Source organism: Phycomyces blakesleeanus (genome assembly GCF_001638985.1).
Source record: "Phycomyces blakesleeanus NRRL 1555(-) unplaced genomic scaffold PHYBLscaffold_22, whole genome shotgun sequence".
Classification (NCBI taxonomy): domain Eukaryota; kingdom Fungi; phylum Mucoromycota; class Mucoromycetes; order Mucorales; family Phycomycetaceae; genus Phycomyces; species Phycomyces blakesleeanus.
This window is the reverse complement of record NW_017265155.1, coordinates 317010-332953: the sequence shown is the minus strand read 5'-3', so window position 1 is coordinate 332953 and position 15944 is coordinate 317010. Positions and strand designations below refer to the sequence as shown.

At 40.7% G+C, this 15944-nt stretch overlaps 6 protein-coding genes across 6 annotated transcripts; 1 reads left to right on the top strand and 5 right to left on the bottom strand.

The window, feature by feature from the left end:
* Nucleotides 1–140: 140 nt before the first annotated feature.
* PHYBLDRAFT_159873 (hypothetical protein) lies at nt 141–1264 on the bottom strand. The gene is made up of 4 exons (XM_018434077.1): nt 1113–1264; nt 906–977; nt 570–750; nt 141–498 (listed from the first exon to the last, which is right to left on the bottom strand). Exons 1-4 carry the CDS (start codon nt 1145–1147, stop codon nt 208–210), a joined length of 579 nt encoding a protein of 192 aa, XP_018287250.1. The 5' UTR covers nt 1148–1264; the 3' UTR covers nt 141–207.
* Nucleotides 1265–3760: 2496 nt separating this feature from the next.
* PHYBLDRAFT_172463 (hypothetical protein) lies at nt 3761–7064 on the bottom strand (the record flags this gene model as incomplete). Its single annotated transcript, XM_018436810.1, has 2 exons — nt 3761–4956; nt 6860–7064. The coding sequence occupies 2 exons, from the start codon at nt 7062–7064 to the stop codon at nt 3761–3763; spliced, it is 1401 nt and encodes a 466-aa protein (XP_018287249.1).
* Nucleotides 7065–7147: 83 nt separating this feature from the next.
* PHYBLDRAFT_149611 (hypothetical protein) lies at nt 7148–7450 on the bottom strand (the record flags this gene model as incomplete). The annotated part of the gene is made up of 1 exon (XM_018432304.1): nt 7148–7450. The coding sequence occupies one exon, from the start codon at nt 7448–7450 to the stop codon at nt 7148–7150; it is 303 nt and encodes a 100-aa protein (XP_018287248.1).
* Nucleotides 7451–7570: 120 nt separating this feature from the next.
* PHYBLDRAFT_66825 (CCHC-type zinc finger transcription factor) lies at nt 7571–9232 on the bottom strand (the record flags this gene model as incomplete). The annotated part of the gene is given in 3 exon segments (XM_018441690.1): nt 7571–8922; nt 8942–8958; nt 9189–9232. The coding sequence occupies 3 exon segments, from the start codon at nt 9230–9232 to the stop codon at nt 7571–7573; spliced, it is 1413 nt and encodes a 470-aa protein (XP_018287247.1).
* Nucleotides 9233–11283: 2051 nt separating this feature from the next.
* PHYBLDRAFT_116472 (glycosyltransferase family 22 protein) lies at nt 11284–13670 on the top strand (the record flags this gene model as incomplete). The annotated part of the gene is made up of 6 exons (XM_018428520.1): nt 11284–11499; nt 11636–11795; nt 11880–12193; nt 12290–12490; nt 12636–12884; nt 12978–13670. Coding segments are annotated over 6 exons (1833 nt in total), but the record flags the coding sequence as incomplete, so codon positions are not given.
* A 792-nt stretch (nt 13671–14462) lies between these two features.
* SSP1 (protein kinase SSP1 related) lies at nt 14463–15537 on the bottom strand (the record flags this gene model as incomplete). Its single annotated transcript, XM_018439773.1, has 4 exons — nt 14463–14780; nt 14844–15073; nt 15165–15281; nt 15384–15537. The coding sequence occupies 4 exons, from the start codon at nt 15535–15537 to the stop codon at nt 14463–14465; spliced, it is 819 nt and encodes a 272-aa protein (XP_018287245.1).
* Between the last annotated feature and the right edge of the window lie 407 nt (nt 15538–15944).

Here is a 15944-nt window from a genome sequence, read left to right as displayed (position 1 = left end):
GTGTGTGGGTGGGTGGGTCTGTCTTGGTTAGGTTTGATCCATGGAATCACAATAACCAAACAATCAATATATATATAAATATATAAATATATATATATATAAATAAATAAAATAAATAAATGAATGAATAAAAGGAAATAAAAAGCTTATAACTAAAAAGAGAAAGTAAATATAAATGAAGAAAAAAGAGGTATCTCATCTAATCCATTAGAGAATTAAACAACCCTTCTTCTTGGTAGCCTGTTCAGGTGGAGAGAGAACAGCTCGGATGGCTTCATCGAATACATTCTTGAGGCCTTTTTGAGTGAGGGCAGAACATTCTAAATATTTGCAAGCACCAATATCTTTAGACATCTGAAGTGCCTGAGAATAAGTAATAGGTGCCATTCTCTTCTCTTTAAGACGCTCGATTGTATCGCTATCCTCGCGTAAATCAAGCTTGGTACCAACTAGGATGATGGGAATATTGGGTGCGTGATGGCTAATCTCAGGATACCACTTTTTAAGATGCAACATCCACTGAATTAATACATGGAATAAATTGCTTAAATAATATTATGTTAACTTGCCTTTGTTCGGATATTCTCAAACGAGGCCGGGCTCACGAGTGAGAAACAGCTTAAGAATACATTGGTTTGTGGGTAGGATAATGGACGAAGGCGGTCATAATCTTCTTGGCCTGCAGTATCCCACAGACCAAGACTGATGGGCTTGCCATCCACCATGACATTAGCAGAGTAATTGTCGAATCTAATATTCAGGGGATGAGAAAATACAATAGACAATAATAATGATAATAAAATAAATACTGCAAAGCCCCTCCTGTTTCTTATACTCTCTTTCTTCCTTTATTTCTTTCTCTTTTCTGTGTATATGTTTATATAATGTCGTTGAATTCAACTTACACGGTGGGGATATATTCACCAGGAAAAGCATTGGTCGTGTATGAAATCAAGAGACATGTCTTGCCGACAGCACTACGATCGATAATGTTATTTTGTTTTCATTTCGAGGAATAAAATAAAATTAAAATAAAAAAGGGGGATTTAAGATGATCTTTCATCTAGAACATAATTTTTTGTTGATGCTTTGTTTAGTGTGCTTGCTCTTACCCATCGCCGACAACAACGCATTTGATAGATTGCATGGTTAAGGAAGGTAATAGAATAAAGTAATGAAAGGCGCTCGAGAACTTTGGACTGTTTCGCCGTATTCGAAGAGCCCAAAAAAAAATAAGGAAGGAAGGAAGGAACAAAGGGAGAACAAAACAAAAAATAAAACCATGGAATTGAACGCGGTTAAACTTGTTGGGTTTGAGTGCATCCTGTGTTACCATTCATGAATGTCTTTGTGATACTTTTTTGCTTATTCAGACACAAATTGTCCATTTCGTTGTAAAGCATGGTTATATAACATGAGGCATTAGCGTATAATAGCCATTACGGATACTTGCATTTCAAATGATTAATTTAAAAAAAGCAAACTCACACCAAAACTTGTTCCTTTTTGTTGCTATTAGTATATAATTTGGATTGAAACTTGCTTCCCAGACTATTCAGTGGTTTTATGCCATATTGTACCGATTAAACAAAGCGATCATCAAAGATCAAGGCTTACGAATAAATACACGCTGATACATTTATGCTTATATGTATATAAATATATACATGCATATCTCAAAAGAGGTAATTACTACCGCAAAAATTAATTTTACTATGAGATTAACAGAATATCATAATTCTGTATTCTGTTCTTGTTCAAAAAGTCTTAAATGTGTAGATTTGAAAATTATTTGAGATAAAGTTGAATAATTTAAATCTTCAAAATAAGACACCAACAGTTCCTTTTACTGCTGTTGAATAAGAAAGAAGGGAAAGCTTTCTCATTATACTTAATATTTGTATTTATTTACTAGTTTTGATCCAGTCTTGTCACGCAATAATCAACCAAATCAATTGCCTAAATTAATATTTGAAATATCAAAATCAATATATATATATACATATATATTATATCCTTAACCTAGCACAAAAAATATCTTTTCATGAAAAAATTAAATGATAATTAACAAACGAAATCTAACCAAAAAGCTAATCAAGGTAAAATATTATATGTTCGACTAAAAGTAGACCAACTTTTACTTAAAGGTTAGATAGTCTATATCTTTTAGAAATTTAAAAGAGGCATCTTTTGAGTTTGGATACAAAAGAACTTTTAGGCTATGAATTGGTGGAGCATGCTTAGCGGACTCTCGACATATGCAATTCAATTGTATAGGAGATTATATTACATGTTAAAACTAACTGTGAGTACATTTTTTTGTGAATTTATAGTAAGAATTTAATAACTGAAGTTTCCCACAGGTATGTTGAATTATACAGTAAGGCCAGCAAAGTATCCTGAGAGTAATAGATACTCATTTCTAGCTGTGCCAGTGCAGTCAAACGATAGGAACACAAGCGTCTCTCCAAACTTACTGTTCATTAAAGATACTTTCTTGTTCTTCTATCTAATGTTTTTTTTTTGGTTTCATTTCCGCATACTATCAAAAATGTATCACAAAGAAGTAAAGGGAGCTAATAATTATGGCCCCCACTAAATTGTAAGTTTTGGAATAGGAAACTGTACCTTTCCACATTTCAATAAATTTCAAAACGTTTTTACAAACAATTAAATGAAAATTAATATTTTCTTTTATCATAATGAAGAAAATGCTTGGTATTTATCTCAAGCTATATGTAACGGAAATACTAAAGCTAAAATAATGAAACGATATTAAACAGTTGTTGTCCACTTTTTTTTTTAGGAGATAGCCCACCCAGACGATTACAATGAAGGGGTAATCAGTTGATATTCTTTCTATTAAAGATTTTGTGGCAAAGCCTTTTAGGATTTAAACAAAGGGTAGCCTCAATATGCTTAACTCGTAGAAGATTATTATGGATTAGACAGCCAAAGCCTGTTGTAAGCAAAAATACACTTTTATTGCATTAATTTTTGTATTCTAGATTTTAGGGAGGTTTGTGCAATTTTCTTAACAAAATTAAAAAGGAAATTGCCCGCCTAAAAAGGAGTAGTTTGTTTCATACTTCCAAAAAAGATTTTGTCAAAAGGGCACCTTTTCCAAAAATTTTGTAAGCCCAATTTGGGCTTTACAAAGTGTCTTCAGCCAATAATTGAAGGTTATTTTTAACTGCTAAACTAACGATATATTCAAAGGAAGATGTAGAAGTAAAATATGTAAAAAAAAATATACTTTAAACAATGTAGATATTATATTAACATGACTTCTTTTATGTCATTCTTTAAAAACTATATATTTGGATTATATATATTACGCACTCTATTACCGATTCTTCAATTAACAATATAGTTTATGTCAATTGATTGACCAAGCATTACCAGACTATCAACTTAACCATTAATACAAGTTAATGTTCGTTAGTTTAGCTGTATTCTATTTCCCGACCGTGACGTGGACCTCAATATGGAAATGAAACTTCAGAAAATTGGTAAGACATTTCTGTCCGTATTAGTACATTGGAAAAGAGATTGGTAAAACAAAATTGCACAAATTTTTGTATGGAGCTGTGACAGGCTCAGATTTATTAAAGTTCTCTGAATGAGTAGGGCAAAAGAGAAAATTACAACATTTGTTTTGAGGGTTTATGGGGGTTATTTGATGTTTTTGGCTTTTTGGTTTTTGACTTGTTTTTGTGTGATTTAAACTTTTTTTTTTTGTTAAAATGTTAATGTGGTGTTATGCGAGGGAAGAGTCAGCGGAGTCAAGCTCGAGCTCTGAGCAGATGCGGGAGATTGATTTCCTAGCAGTGGCAAGAACCAAGGAAGGTAAAAAAGGAGCAGAGTTAAAGTGGAGTGCCCAATGGTGGTCCCAGATAGCAAGGATGGTCAGTCCGAAAACCGAGGCGGCTGGAATACTGGGGTTCAGCGTGGGAGGGAAGAGAAAGGATGTGAATGCCGAGGAAAGTGCAGAAGGTGGTGGGACGGTGCCGAAAAATTCTAACCAAATGCCTAACCACACCGCGGATTTCAAAGGACAAGAAAGAAGAAAATGCTCTTGCGTCTCGATTGACATCTGGCAGATATTGCAGAGAGGTGAAGAAACAGTGAAGGGCATAATGTGGTGCAGAAGAGCTCGGCAAGATAGTTTGTTGTGTAAGCCGCGAAACCAAACATTACGGGCCCGGTGAGGAAGTGCGAAAGACCAGAAAGAGTGCAGTTGGCGAGGGCTAAGATGGGGGCTAAGTGGTTGAGCATTAGCATGATGATGAGAACAGGTCAGCCGGTAAGAGCGCGTGGACAAGCGTGACCAAGGTTTGCCGAGGACCAGAGCAGAGATGAAGGGATCAAAGTCAAAGGGGGACCCATCTCGAGGAGGTATATCCAAATGTCGCGATTCTAGGATGAATGTAGGAATACAAGCTCTGAAAAGGATAGGGTGAGCCACAAGTGAACGGTCGAGAAGTCTTTGTAGGATACGATTAAGAGTGATAAATCGAGGAAGAGGTCTAGCAGGGGCAATGGGCATCAGGACGTCCAAATTATGATCAATTTGGTATAGGTGGTTAACCTTCAGGTCTCGCCAAGATTGTCGGTAGGGCGGATGAGAGGGAGGGCTATTAACCATGGAGGACAAGGGCAACATAAGGCACGTGGATAGATTCGTGAGGACGTCGTCAAACTTGTGCGGGAGGTGGTCCATGGCCTTCAGGACAAGATGAAGAGGCGAATCCAGTGAGCGATGGGTGCGAGGTCTAGAGTCTGGGAAGATCCAAAGTAGAAGGGGATCACAATCCGTATTCTCAGTGCGAAGGAGAGAAGCCATCCATTTGGGGACCAAACCACGGGGACCCAATGGGTTCTGGATTATTGGCTTGAGCCAACGAAGCTGAAGAGCGCATTGCTGTGTAATCGGGTCGAGGATGCCAAGACCACCTTGAAAGCGAGGAAGGCAGAGGGTGTCCAAAGCAATGGGGGGGGGGGGGGGGGGGGAACGAACGGAAGCGGAAGAAACGGCGCATCAGAGTGCGTATTTTTTCGAGAAAAGAGACGGGGAAGGATACTACGCGCAAGACATGCCAAAGTTGGGCGAGAATGAGAGAGTTCATGACAGTGGCACGGCCGCGGAAGGACAGGGTGCGTGAGCCGTGTAGAATACAGCTATTCTCAATCTTAGAAAGAAGGGCCTGGCCAAATGAGTCTCGTTGGGCAATGGAGGAGAAAATTGGATATCCCAGATAGCGAAGAGAAGAGGAGGAGGTCCGGTCATGCCAATCCGTAATATTGTGGGTCCGTAGATGTGAGGACCAGTCTGGCAGGGGTGAGCCCGAAAGTGAAAATGCCTGCGTCTTGTGAAGATTTACGCGGGCGTTGGAAGCCGCAGCATAGGTGTTGAGGTGGGTGTGGAGGCGAGACAACTGCCCTGTGTCAGAAAGAAAAACAAGTAAATCATCAGCGTACGCAAGGAGTTTGATCGGTGACAGAGGAGAAAGACCAGCAGGAACAGATGGTTGAAAGCCCGAGAAGGACTGGTCATGGATCACTCGTCGTAGTAGAGGCTCAAAAACTAGATTGAACAGTATAGGGGAGAGAGGGTCCCCTTGGCGTAGTCCCCGAGATTGAGGCAAAGGGCGCGAGAGGAAGCCATTCACATTTATTTGCAATTTAGTAGAAAAGAAGAGGTTAGAGATCGAGGTGACAAGAGAGGAGGGAAATCGAAAGTGTGTCAGTACTTGGCGAAAGTATTCCGGATGTACTCTATCATATGCTTTCTCCTGATCGAGGAGAAGTCCAACACCAGCTGATCCGTCCTTGGCGGCTTGTGCCATGACCAGCCTGGTCAGCATTCCATTATCGGCGATGAAGCGACCCTGAACGAACCCTGTCTGGTAAGGAGAGACAAGTGAAGTGACCGTGGGAATCATGTGAGCATTCAGCAATCGGGTAAATACCTTGGCATCGGTGTTGATCAAGGCAATTGGGCGCCAGTTCTTCAAAGAGGTGAGATCGCCCTTTTTTGGGAGCAGGCAAACGCAGGTGGATTGCCAGGATTCCGGAAAAATGCCTTTTGATAGGGCGTCGTTGTAGACTTCCGAAACCAGATCACCACAGACTGGGTGGTCTAGTATCAAGCGAAGGATCTCGTAGGGTAAGCCATCGGGACCGGAACTGCTAGAGGTTGGAGTGCGCGACGCACCAGAGCGAATAGTAGACAATGACAGAGGACGAGTGAGGGCAGTCTGCCGACTTTCTGACAGACCAAGGTCAGAAGGCAGGTGAGAGAGCAGGTCGTCCAGAGCAGATTGGTCGATAGGGTCCGGGGTATACAAGCCTTCATAAAAGGCGGCAGCTGCTTCGGTCATCTTTTCGGGGGTGGAACATATTTCGTTTGTTGCAGGGTGGCAAAGGCTGGCAATTGACTTGCGTGACTGACGAGTGGCGATGGTGCGCTTGAGATATCCAGCAGAGGTCTCACCTTGTTCCCGCCAGTGTTTCCCAGCCCTAAGGGACATGATCTCCACTCGTTCAAGTTGGACTTGCTGCAGAAGCCGCTCAACAATAGGCAGCTGAAAATTCTGTGCAGGCTGGTGTCGAAAACGGTGTATTAGTCTGTCTCTCCGTTGTTGCAGGCTTGCTTCCAGGTCGGTGAGAGAGGGTCGGAGGTGGCGAGAGAAACACTTGATAAAGCGTATGACTTCGCTCTTTATCGAGTCCCATCGTGCTTGAGGAGAGAGGTTTGCGGGAAGGGCAGGGATGAGGGTGGATAGAAGAGTGTTGAGGTCGGTGCAGAAAGATGTCAACCCGGCAAGTCGGGGGTTAGCACGCCAAAGTCCCTTACCAGAGGATTGGGTGGAAGGGAGAGCCAAGCGGACGGTCAACAGGCAATGATCGGACCAGTTTTGGTGAATATATCTCACCTGGGAGTCAGTAGTGCGAGGGTGAAGATCAGGAGAGGCAAGAATATAGTCGATTGTAGTGGAAGACAAGGCGCGATGGAAGGTGGGTTGTGGGTTCTGGCCAGGAGGAGTGACACAGTCAACCATATGGTTGTCCAGAAACTAAAGCCACGCTAGTGGGGCACGACGTCCGAGAGCGTAGTTAGAGTGAATGGCATGGTTAAAATCACCTAATAAAATGAAGTTGGAAGGATTGGATGGAATGAGGTCAGGTGTCGACAGTAAGGAAGAAAGAAAATCATAGCGGGGAGTTCGAGAGGCGGGAGCATAGATGACACCCATCTTGAATGGAGAAAATTTATTGTCAGTATGAGTGACAGTTGTAATGATGCACCTGCCGCAAGGACTAAATAAAGGGTCTGTGAGAATAATATGGGGGGAGAGGCATACAACACCACAGTGTGGCGACCATAAAGATGAAGATGACCGAAATTGTTGGTCAAAAGTGTCTTGAAGCATAGAAGAGGAGGCATGGGTTTCTTGCAGGGCTAGTATATCAATTCCCTGAGAGCGTAGGTGGCGTATAAAAAAGGAGCGTGATTCAGGGTGTCCAACTTTGGGTAGACCCCTACAGTTCATTGTGCCTATTTTTATCATTGGTTAATCTTGGCCTCTGCGTCGAGGGCTTTCTTGCTATGTGGGGGAGTGAAGCGAGGAGGTGAGAGGGATGTGTTGCGGCCTATTGGACGTACTGTCCGAGAAAACCGGAGATGAGGGAGGTGAGAGGCATTCTGAAGACGGAGAGTCCGAGCCTCGACTCTATCCGTGAAGTCAGTGATCATGTCGTCGTCTATCTCATCGTCCCAGCCCTTCACAGGAGTGTCAACAGAACGACTTCGGGGACGAGGGCCGGAGGACGTGGTTGTCGCAGATGTTGTCGTGATGGCAGGGAGGGTTGCCGGTAGGGTTAGTTCTGCAGACTCAAGCAAAGCAGGTTTGTGCGGATTGTGCTTGGAAGCCTCGGATCCTCCGTAGGTGAGCGAGAGTGCAGTCGGAATCAGAGGCTTAGGCTCGCGGATAGGTCGATCGAGCTTAACGTTGCGGTGGGGGTGACGGGAGCGCTTGTTTGAGGTCTTAGAAGTCTTGGATGGATCGGAGGAGTGCGGGCAATTGGCTTGCAGGTGGCCGATCTTGTTGCATCCAAAGCACGTTCGGGTTTCGGCTGGGCGCTTAGTGCACTGGGTGACTTCGTGTCCCATTTCCTTGCAATAAGTGCAGTGGGAGCCCATCGAAGGCCACTTACCGAGTATCTTTTGCGTAGCGTCGTATGCTATTTGGTACGTCAGGGAATCGGATGGCACCTCGTCAGTGGGGGTGTTGGCAAGGACAACATATCCAGAGCCGTCAAAAAACCCATACGTTTCGTGAATGGCGATCTCACGCACTTTACCAAAAGGAGACATACATTTCGTGAGCTGTGTAGCAAGTTCCGGATAGGGGACACGAGGAAGCTTGGTCAGGAAAACACGGCGAACAATTGTGCCAATGGGAACAGCCGGTTGAGCGGGAAAAGATGAAACGCCGACTACCAAAGGATGAGAGCACGCTCTCTCACAGTCAGCACTAGTAGCCAGGTGGAGCTCGCATGTATCAGGGGAAGAGCGAGATCCAAGAGTGATTCCCATGTTAACTTCGCGAGGGTAAGCTGCGAGAAGGGCTCTCCAGAAAGGGTCGAAGTTGGGTGACGTTTTTGGTGGGGCGGTAAAGAATACAGAGAACTTAGAGGACCCTACACGCCAGGTACGTGGGGTTGTGTTATTTGTAGAGCTAAAGATAACATGTGGTTGCTTTTCGGTGAGTGGAGGTGCATTCTGTGTAGCTACTTGTGAGTATAGTGGTGTCAGAGTAGGTGAGATTGGTGTGAATGAGGTTGCCAATGGTGGAGATGAGCCAGTGGTGGAGGGGTTTTTGACCCCTGGTGGTTCCGGAGTGTTAATGGAAAGAGCTATGAAAATTGCACAAACCTCCCTTTTCTTTTTGGCTTGAAAAAAAACACGCTTTATAAGGTTTCAAACATAAGTCTAAACGCAAAAATAAACGCATTATATGATTTCGGAGTATATTGGTTTAAATTGAATTGCCTACTACAGTGTTTCTACTTGAGCTCTGTCATGGACGAACGAACCCTTCCTTCCTGGTGTGATAGCAGCCAAAGCACTTGTGGTGATAAGGCGCTTCTTGTAGTAGCTTTTCTCTTAGTCTCTTTTTTACCTTTTCCCTCTCATATAAGTACTGTAATACAAAAATTCAGGCATATTAAACCAATCGCTCAGTGCTTTACACTGTAGCCGACCAATAAATACAAAAAAAAGTGTTTCTACTTGAGATTTTCCAATGCTATCTCGTCTCACTCTTTGTTAGAAATATTGTATATATCCTAGCTACATGTTCACCGGGGGTAAAAAACAAAATAGAAAACCCAAAAACATCATAAAACCCCACATAACCCTCCAAACAAATAGCTTAATTTCTCATTGTAATAATCAAAATCGAGACTTTATCAATAAATCTGAGCCTATCAATAGCTCCATACAAACAAAAAAAGGTACTCACAGAGTGGATAATCGATTATAAAATCACAGCTAATTAAACTTGCCTTTATCTTTTGGTAATTATACAAAAAATACTACTACTTATTGCTTGTATTCCATTTCACTATTAATAATTTAAAATATTACAAAAACTCTCACCAACGTATCTTTAGAACCAGAGACGTTTCTAAGATGCCTTTAATTGTCTTTGGAGATGGACTTACAAACAACCCAAGTGTCAGCTTTCGCAGTTTACGGCATGGGGTATCCTAGAAAATTTACAAGCATCTTCTTGTAAAGCAAAATATTGGAGAATTGTGCCTTTTAGATATCAATGACTTTAACACGTCAAAGGGACTTGTGCACTTTTCCTTTGAAGTTTTGTTCTTTATATTCAATATTGCTTGTGTAGGTTTGCAACTCCTGTAAGACCAAAGACCTAAGCTATTTCCGAAATTCCAATGACAGACCTATCCATTCAATATTAGTTTGCAACAACTGTAATATTTTTTTTGGAATAGGGATGCCATGGCAGCAAAAATCATGCTCTATATTGTGCAGGAAATTTGGAGTGACAATGGTAGGCCAGAAATGTTCAATCGTCGGCCAAGAACAACAATACAAAGCACTACAATGAGTGCGGTTGTTCCTCACTCCGGTGGACGAGCTTTAAGATGCTTGCAGATAAAGAACATTCTAGTCATTTTTACCTCGTCTCAACTAAATCCCCTTTCTATCCTAAATTTTATTATTTTGTGTCTCGATTCTCTTTTCTTGTTTGTCCAAAAAAACTATCATCGTCTCAATCTCAAGCAGAAACACTGTAATAAAAGTTAAATCACCGAAAATGATTCTTCAAAAAAAAAAAAACTACAATTCTACAGTCTAGACAGCAGCGCCAACAAAATGAAGGGCAAACCAAATGCCACGAGCAAGATCCGATTTTGAATTAAACATTTAATAACCGAAATGTCAGCGTATGCTCTAATTCGTCTAAAACGATGACCAAAGCTTCTTCATGTCAATTACATGAATGACGCAAACTTTTATTTTTATTACTACTTTTATTGGTTGGTATTACAATTATTATTATATTTATCGTAAACTACTTGGAAATAAAGCACTATTAATTTTTTCTTTTCTTAAAGATATATACAATTTGTAACTTCTTTATGGATATAATATCACCCGGTTAAATCTAGCTATAACCTTGATCACCAAGAGGATCAAGTCAATTTAGAAATTACACGCAAGGACAGGTCGATTTTTTTCTGCTTTTTACGGGGGATCGGCTCCGTTCTAAAAAATAAATAAAAAAAAGCAAGCATCATAATTACCAGATGCTGTATATAAATATTTTTAAATTTCAGAGAGATCACGTGGCTCCAAATTTCTTCAGATTTTAAGTGTAGTAATGATGGATAGAAAAAAAAAGTAAAAAAAAATATATAATTTTTTCCCTATATTTCTAATATAGGTTCTTTGTTCTTTCTCTTACTATTTCGTAATGGTAAAAGACTCTTACCAAGCTGTGCGCCAGCGCAATACAAAGAGGGCACCTCTTGTAGTTGAGTGTGACCCAAATGCCAAATCTGCCGCTGAGGCAAAGTAAGATTTTCTTTATTTAACTATATGTGCATAATATAAAATATCGAGCGCGTATATACAAACAAAGACAATTAGGTATTTCTTGTCATTCTAACAACACTTATAGAGCCGCACGCGATCTTCTGAGTGAATCCGGAACTTTTACATTATCCCTCAAGTCAGCTTTCCGTGTATTGTTGATCATAAGATGCGCATCTGCTCTTTATAGAACAATCGCAGACTGTGATGAGGTCTTTAACTACTGGGAACCACTCCATTATCTTCAGAACGGATATGGATTTGAGACCTGGGAATATTCTCCCGAGTTTAGTATTCGTTCTTGGGCATATGTTGCTCTTCATGCAATTGTGGGTTTATTTGGAAAGATCTTTGTCTCTAGCAAGGTAAAATACCCCCAAAAAATAAGAGAGAGAAATAGAGAGACATATTAGTATTTTATCAATCAATTACACGAAACAAAAGGTGTAAAGGCTGGCTGTCTAAATGGTGTTATATCAAAATTGTGCATGTAAACTTTAGTTGCAATCGTTCTACCTTTTGCGCATGGCATTGGGAGCTTTCAGTTCGTTCGCAGAGGCCAAATTTTATAGAACTGTTACAGAGGAAGTCAATCCCCACGTTGGTCGTTACATCTTGGCAATTCTGTTCTTTAGTGCTGGCATGTTCAATGCTTCTACAGGTAATATAACAACCACACGGATCCACCGTATATACAATTAACACATTATTATTATACATAAACAAAAAAAAAACACCACCATAGCTCTGTTGCCTTCTACTTTTGCTATGTACACTACCTTCCTTGCATACTCTTACATTCTCCGTCCCCCGAACCACATTGAGCGTGAACGCACATACAAAGCTGTTTTCTGGCTCGGCATGGGTGCTCTTGTTGGATGGCCATTTAGTGCTGTAGTTGGTATTCCTTTTGCTATTGAAGAAATCTTGGTCTTTGGTCGTGATACCACAACCAAGAAGGATGGTACTATTATTCAGGTACTTAGATCTCCCAACTGGCGTATCCACCGCCTTGTACGCTTGGTTGAAGCCATTATTCTTTGTGGTGCTGCTATCTCGGTAAGACTAAATACCCAAACAAAAAATCCTATGTACGCTACTAGACATAAGAGATACACAACTAAATCAAAAATGTCATTATTATAAATTTATCAGATCCCTGTTATATTGATTGATCGTTTATTCTATCAACGCTGGACATTCGTTCCTTTCAACATTGTCCTATATAATGTATTTGGCGGTGAAGGCCGTGGTCCCGAACTTTATGGTACCGAACCCTGGTACTATTACATCGTAAATGGTTTCTTGAATTTCAACATTGTCTTTATCCTTGCTCTTGGTTCTGCTCTCTGCGTGGTAAGTCAGCAGAGGAAATTATATATATATATATATATATATATATGTGTGTGTGTGTGTGTGGGTGGGTGGGTGTGTTTCAGTGCTCTTTGCGATTTATTAGTTTCTTGATCATCAATTCCCAATTAATGAATGTTTCATATAGTTTGTTACAGCATATATTGACCGTAACCGAATTCCCGGAACTCGCAAGATTGATGTCATTTGGCCCTATGTTTTGCTCGGATTGAAACTTATTCCCTTTTACATCTGGTTCGCCATCTTCTCGCTTCAGCCTCACAAGGAAGAACGTTTCTTATTTGTTGCTTATCCTCTTATCGCTCTCAATGGTGCAATCTCTCTTTACTTGATCCGTAGCTGGGCTAGTCGTGTTGCTGGGTATTTTGGTGCAAAGGTAAATAGATGAATATTATATGTGTGTGTGTGTGTTTAAAAGCGTTTCAACTAATTATATTTATTTTTAATTTATTTCGTATATGTATAAAAGGTTGAAACACGCGCTGCCGTACTCCGTTATACTTCATTGGCTGTTTTAATCGTTTTTGCTCTCTTGTCCGTATCTCGCATCTTGGCTGTAATCACTCGTTACAGTGCTCCTTTGAAGATCTTTGGCTCAATCTGGGATGAACGTGCTCCAGATCAGCTGTTCAACCTTGACTATCTCCAAGAAGACTACCCAACCGACCTTTCTAAAAAGACGATGAACTTGTGTGTCGGAAAGGAATGGCACAGATTCCCTAGCAATTTCTTTATGCCCAGCGATGTCCGTGTGCGCTTCATCAAGAGCGACTTTGATGGTGCACTTCCAAAGACATTTGTAGAAGATATTGGTGCTTCTTCATATCTCGAAGTTGATGGCCAACGTGTTGAGTATCGCCCTCGCTTTTATAAGTTTGAGGGAGCATCTGCTATCCAGCCATTCAATGATCTGAATAAGGCTGATCCAAGTGTATATGTCCCACTCTCAGAGTGTGATTACTTGGTCGATTCCGATTTCCCTCTGCGTCCTCTTTCTGTAAATGAGCCTCCATATGTACAGGATACCGCAACCTGGGAGACAATGGATTGTTATCCATTCTTAGATGCTCAAAACTCGCATCAGCTAGCAAGAGCCTTTTGGATTCCCGATTCGCAAGGATTGAAGTGGGGATCGTACTGCTTGTTGAAGAAGAGACAATAAGGCAGGTGCGTTTTAAATGTAAAATAATAATAATAATAATAATAATAATAGTAATAATAATAATAGCAATGACAAATAAATAAATAAATAAATAAATATGCAGAACATTTAAATAAATAAAATGCAATAAATGCAATAAAAAATGAGGCTGTATTAGATGAGGTAAAAGGTAGTATAGGTTCATGTACATTAGAAATATAGTTATTTGGAAGGTGTTAAGGGAGTGAAGCCAGTTCGGTGTCTTCCAAATGTGAGGTTGATGCCTGAAGATGATGACGAAGTTGATTGAAGTCGCTGAAGGGAAGGTCTTTCTGTTGGTTCTTCGTTACCGGAAAAAGTAGTGTCTTCCGAAAGACAAGATATTGGCCGTAGCATCGGAGGAACAACGAATGTGGACGACATGTTTCCTGTGTGAACGATAATTGGCTCTCCTGGCTGAATGTTTGATTTCGATGGCTCGGTTATATGGCTACTATTGTTAATTTGATGATGACTGCTGTTATTTATATGGGTAGTTGTGGTTGTAGGTTTAGAGCGACGGGAGAGGCCGTGAGTAAGGTTTGTGAATGAGCAAGAGAGCTTGTGGAGTGATTTGCGAATTCGGTCCTATAGAGCGTGTTTAGTATTCTTCAACTTCACCATAAAAGGTGTCTCACCATGATCGTTACTGTCTGTGTGACATCTTCCTGGGCCGGTATCTGTTTGTATCGTCTCGGGTCAGCCTCTTCCCACCATATACTTGGGTCTCTGAGATCAGCTATAACCCATGGGTGATGCTATCATAAATTTACGCTAATATAAGTTGAATTGTCCCGATGCGTGAATTTTAACGAGTTTAATTTTCTTTATCTTGTTTACCTTGACTTGCTCAAGTGTGATACGGTCTTCGGGGGATTTCTCTAATAATCTCTGAATTAGGTCCTTAAGAGTATCAGGAATCTCAAATCCAATATTATTTGGGTCGGGAAATGTTAGTGGCTCGGTAGGGATTGTGTCGAAGAGCTCAAATTCAGTCGATGCTATAAACGGACATTGTCCAAACACAAAGCAATAAAGCGTAACCCCCAAGGCCCACACATCAATAGCCTTTGTGATTCTCGGTCGACTCGTCTTTGTCTCACTTTGTAATGACTGTGATGGTTGCGATTGTTGTTGTAACTGTTGTTCAACCACAGATTCACCAGCACAGCATAGTTCAGGTGCAAAGAAGGCAGGTGTGCCTGCAGTTTCGGCTAATTCACGATCAATTCTTGCAAGACATTCTGCAGAACATGCCGGAGCATCTCCCGCCAAGACTTCGTTGAAATATGATACACCAAAGTCGCTTATCTTAGCAACATGGTCACTTGTAAGCAGAAGATTAGCTGGTTTGATATCTCGATGAATAATCCCCTGATAATGTACTATATTAACACCGTCAATAATAAGTAAATATATATATATATGATGTGTTTTTTTGGTTGTTTTTGTATATATATATATATAAATACTCACAATAATCAAGACCACTAACTACATCACGAAATATCTTGCGGATTTCTGGTAGACGTAGAATGGGTCTGTCTTGATCATCTCTCCATTCAATCTCTCCTTTTTCGGTATACTCAAGAGCTATTAATAATACAAGCGTAGATTGATATTTCTTGTTTGTAAGCAAACAGATTTATAACAGCTTTGTAATATAAAAATAGTAATGCCAAAAGTTTAGTTTACCCATATAGATCTTCCTACTCTGAGGATCGTCAATTACTTCCTTTAATTGAACAACATTAGGATGAGCACATTTCTTAAGGATGCTAATCTCTCGTCGGATCTTTTGCTCATTTTCTCTGTACTGTGGTAGATCTGATTTTTTATCGTTCCACATTGGTTGTTGGTTATTGCCATTGTTGCCTCTCAACATGCTATAGCCTAGTTGTCGTCGTCGACTGCGTTTGTCGACAATCTTGATGGCCTAATGTAGTAAAGATGATGGTTTCATCAGTTTTAGTTTCCCCTTTTTTTTTAAAAAAAAAAAAAAGAAAGTGAAAGAAAAAAAAACATTTCAATGGTGTAAGCTTACAACAAGATCTTGAGTGTCCATGTCTTGGGCAAGTTTGACCTTGCCATGGACACCTCGACCAATCTCTCTAAGTATCATGTATTGATTGAGCATCTTATTTCCAGTTGTGGGATCGTAGTCTTTGTGAATCGTGTGAGTAGTGATGACTTCGGGGATATGGAGAGATTGATGGGATATGGCGGTGGATGGACGACGCATTGGTTTTGTTGATT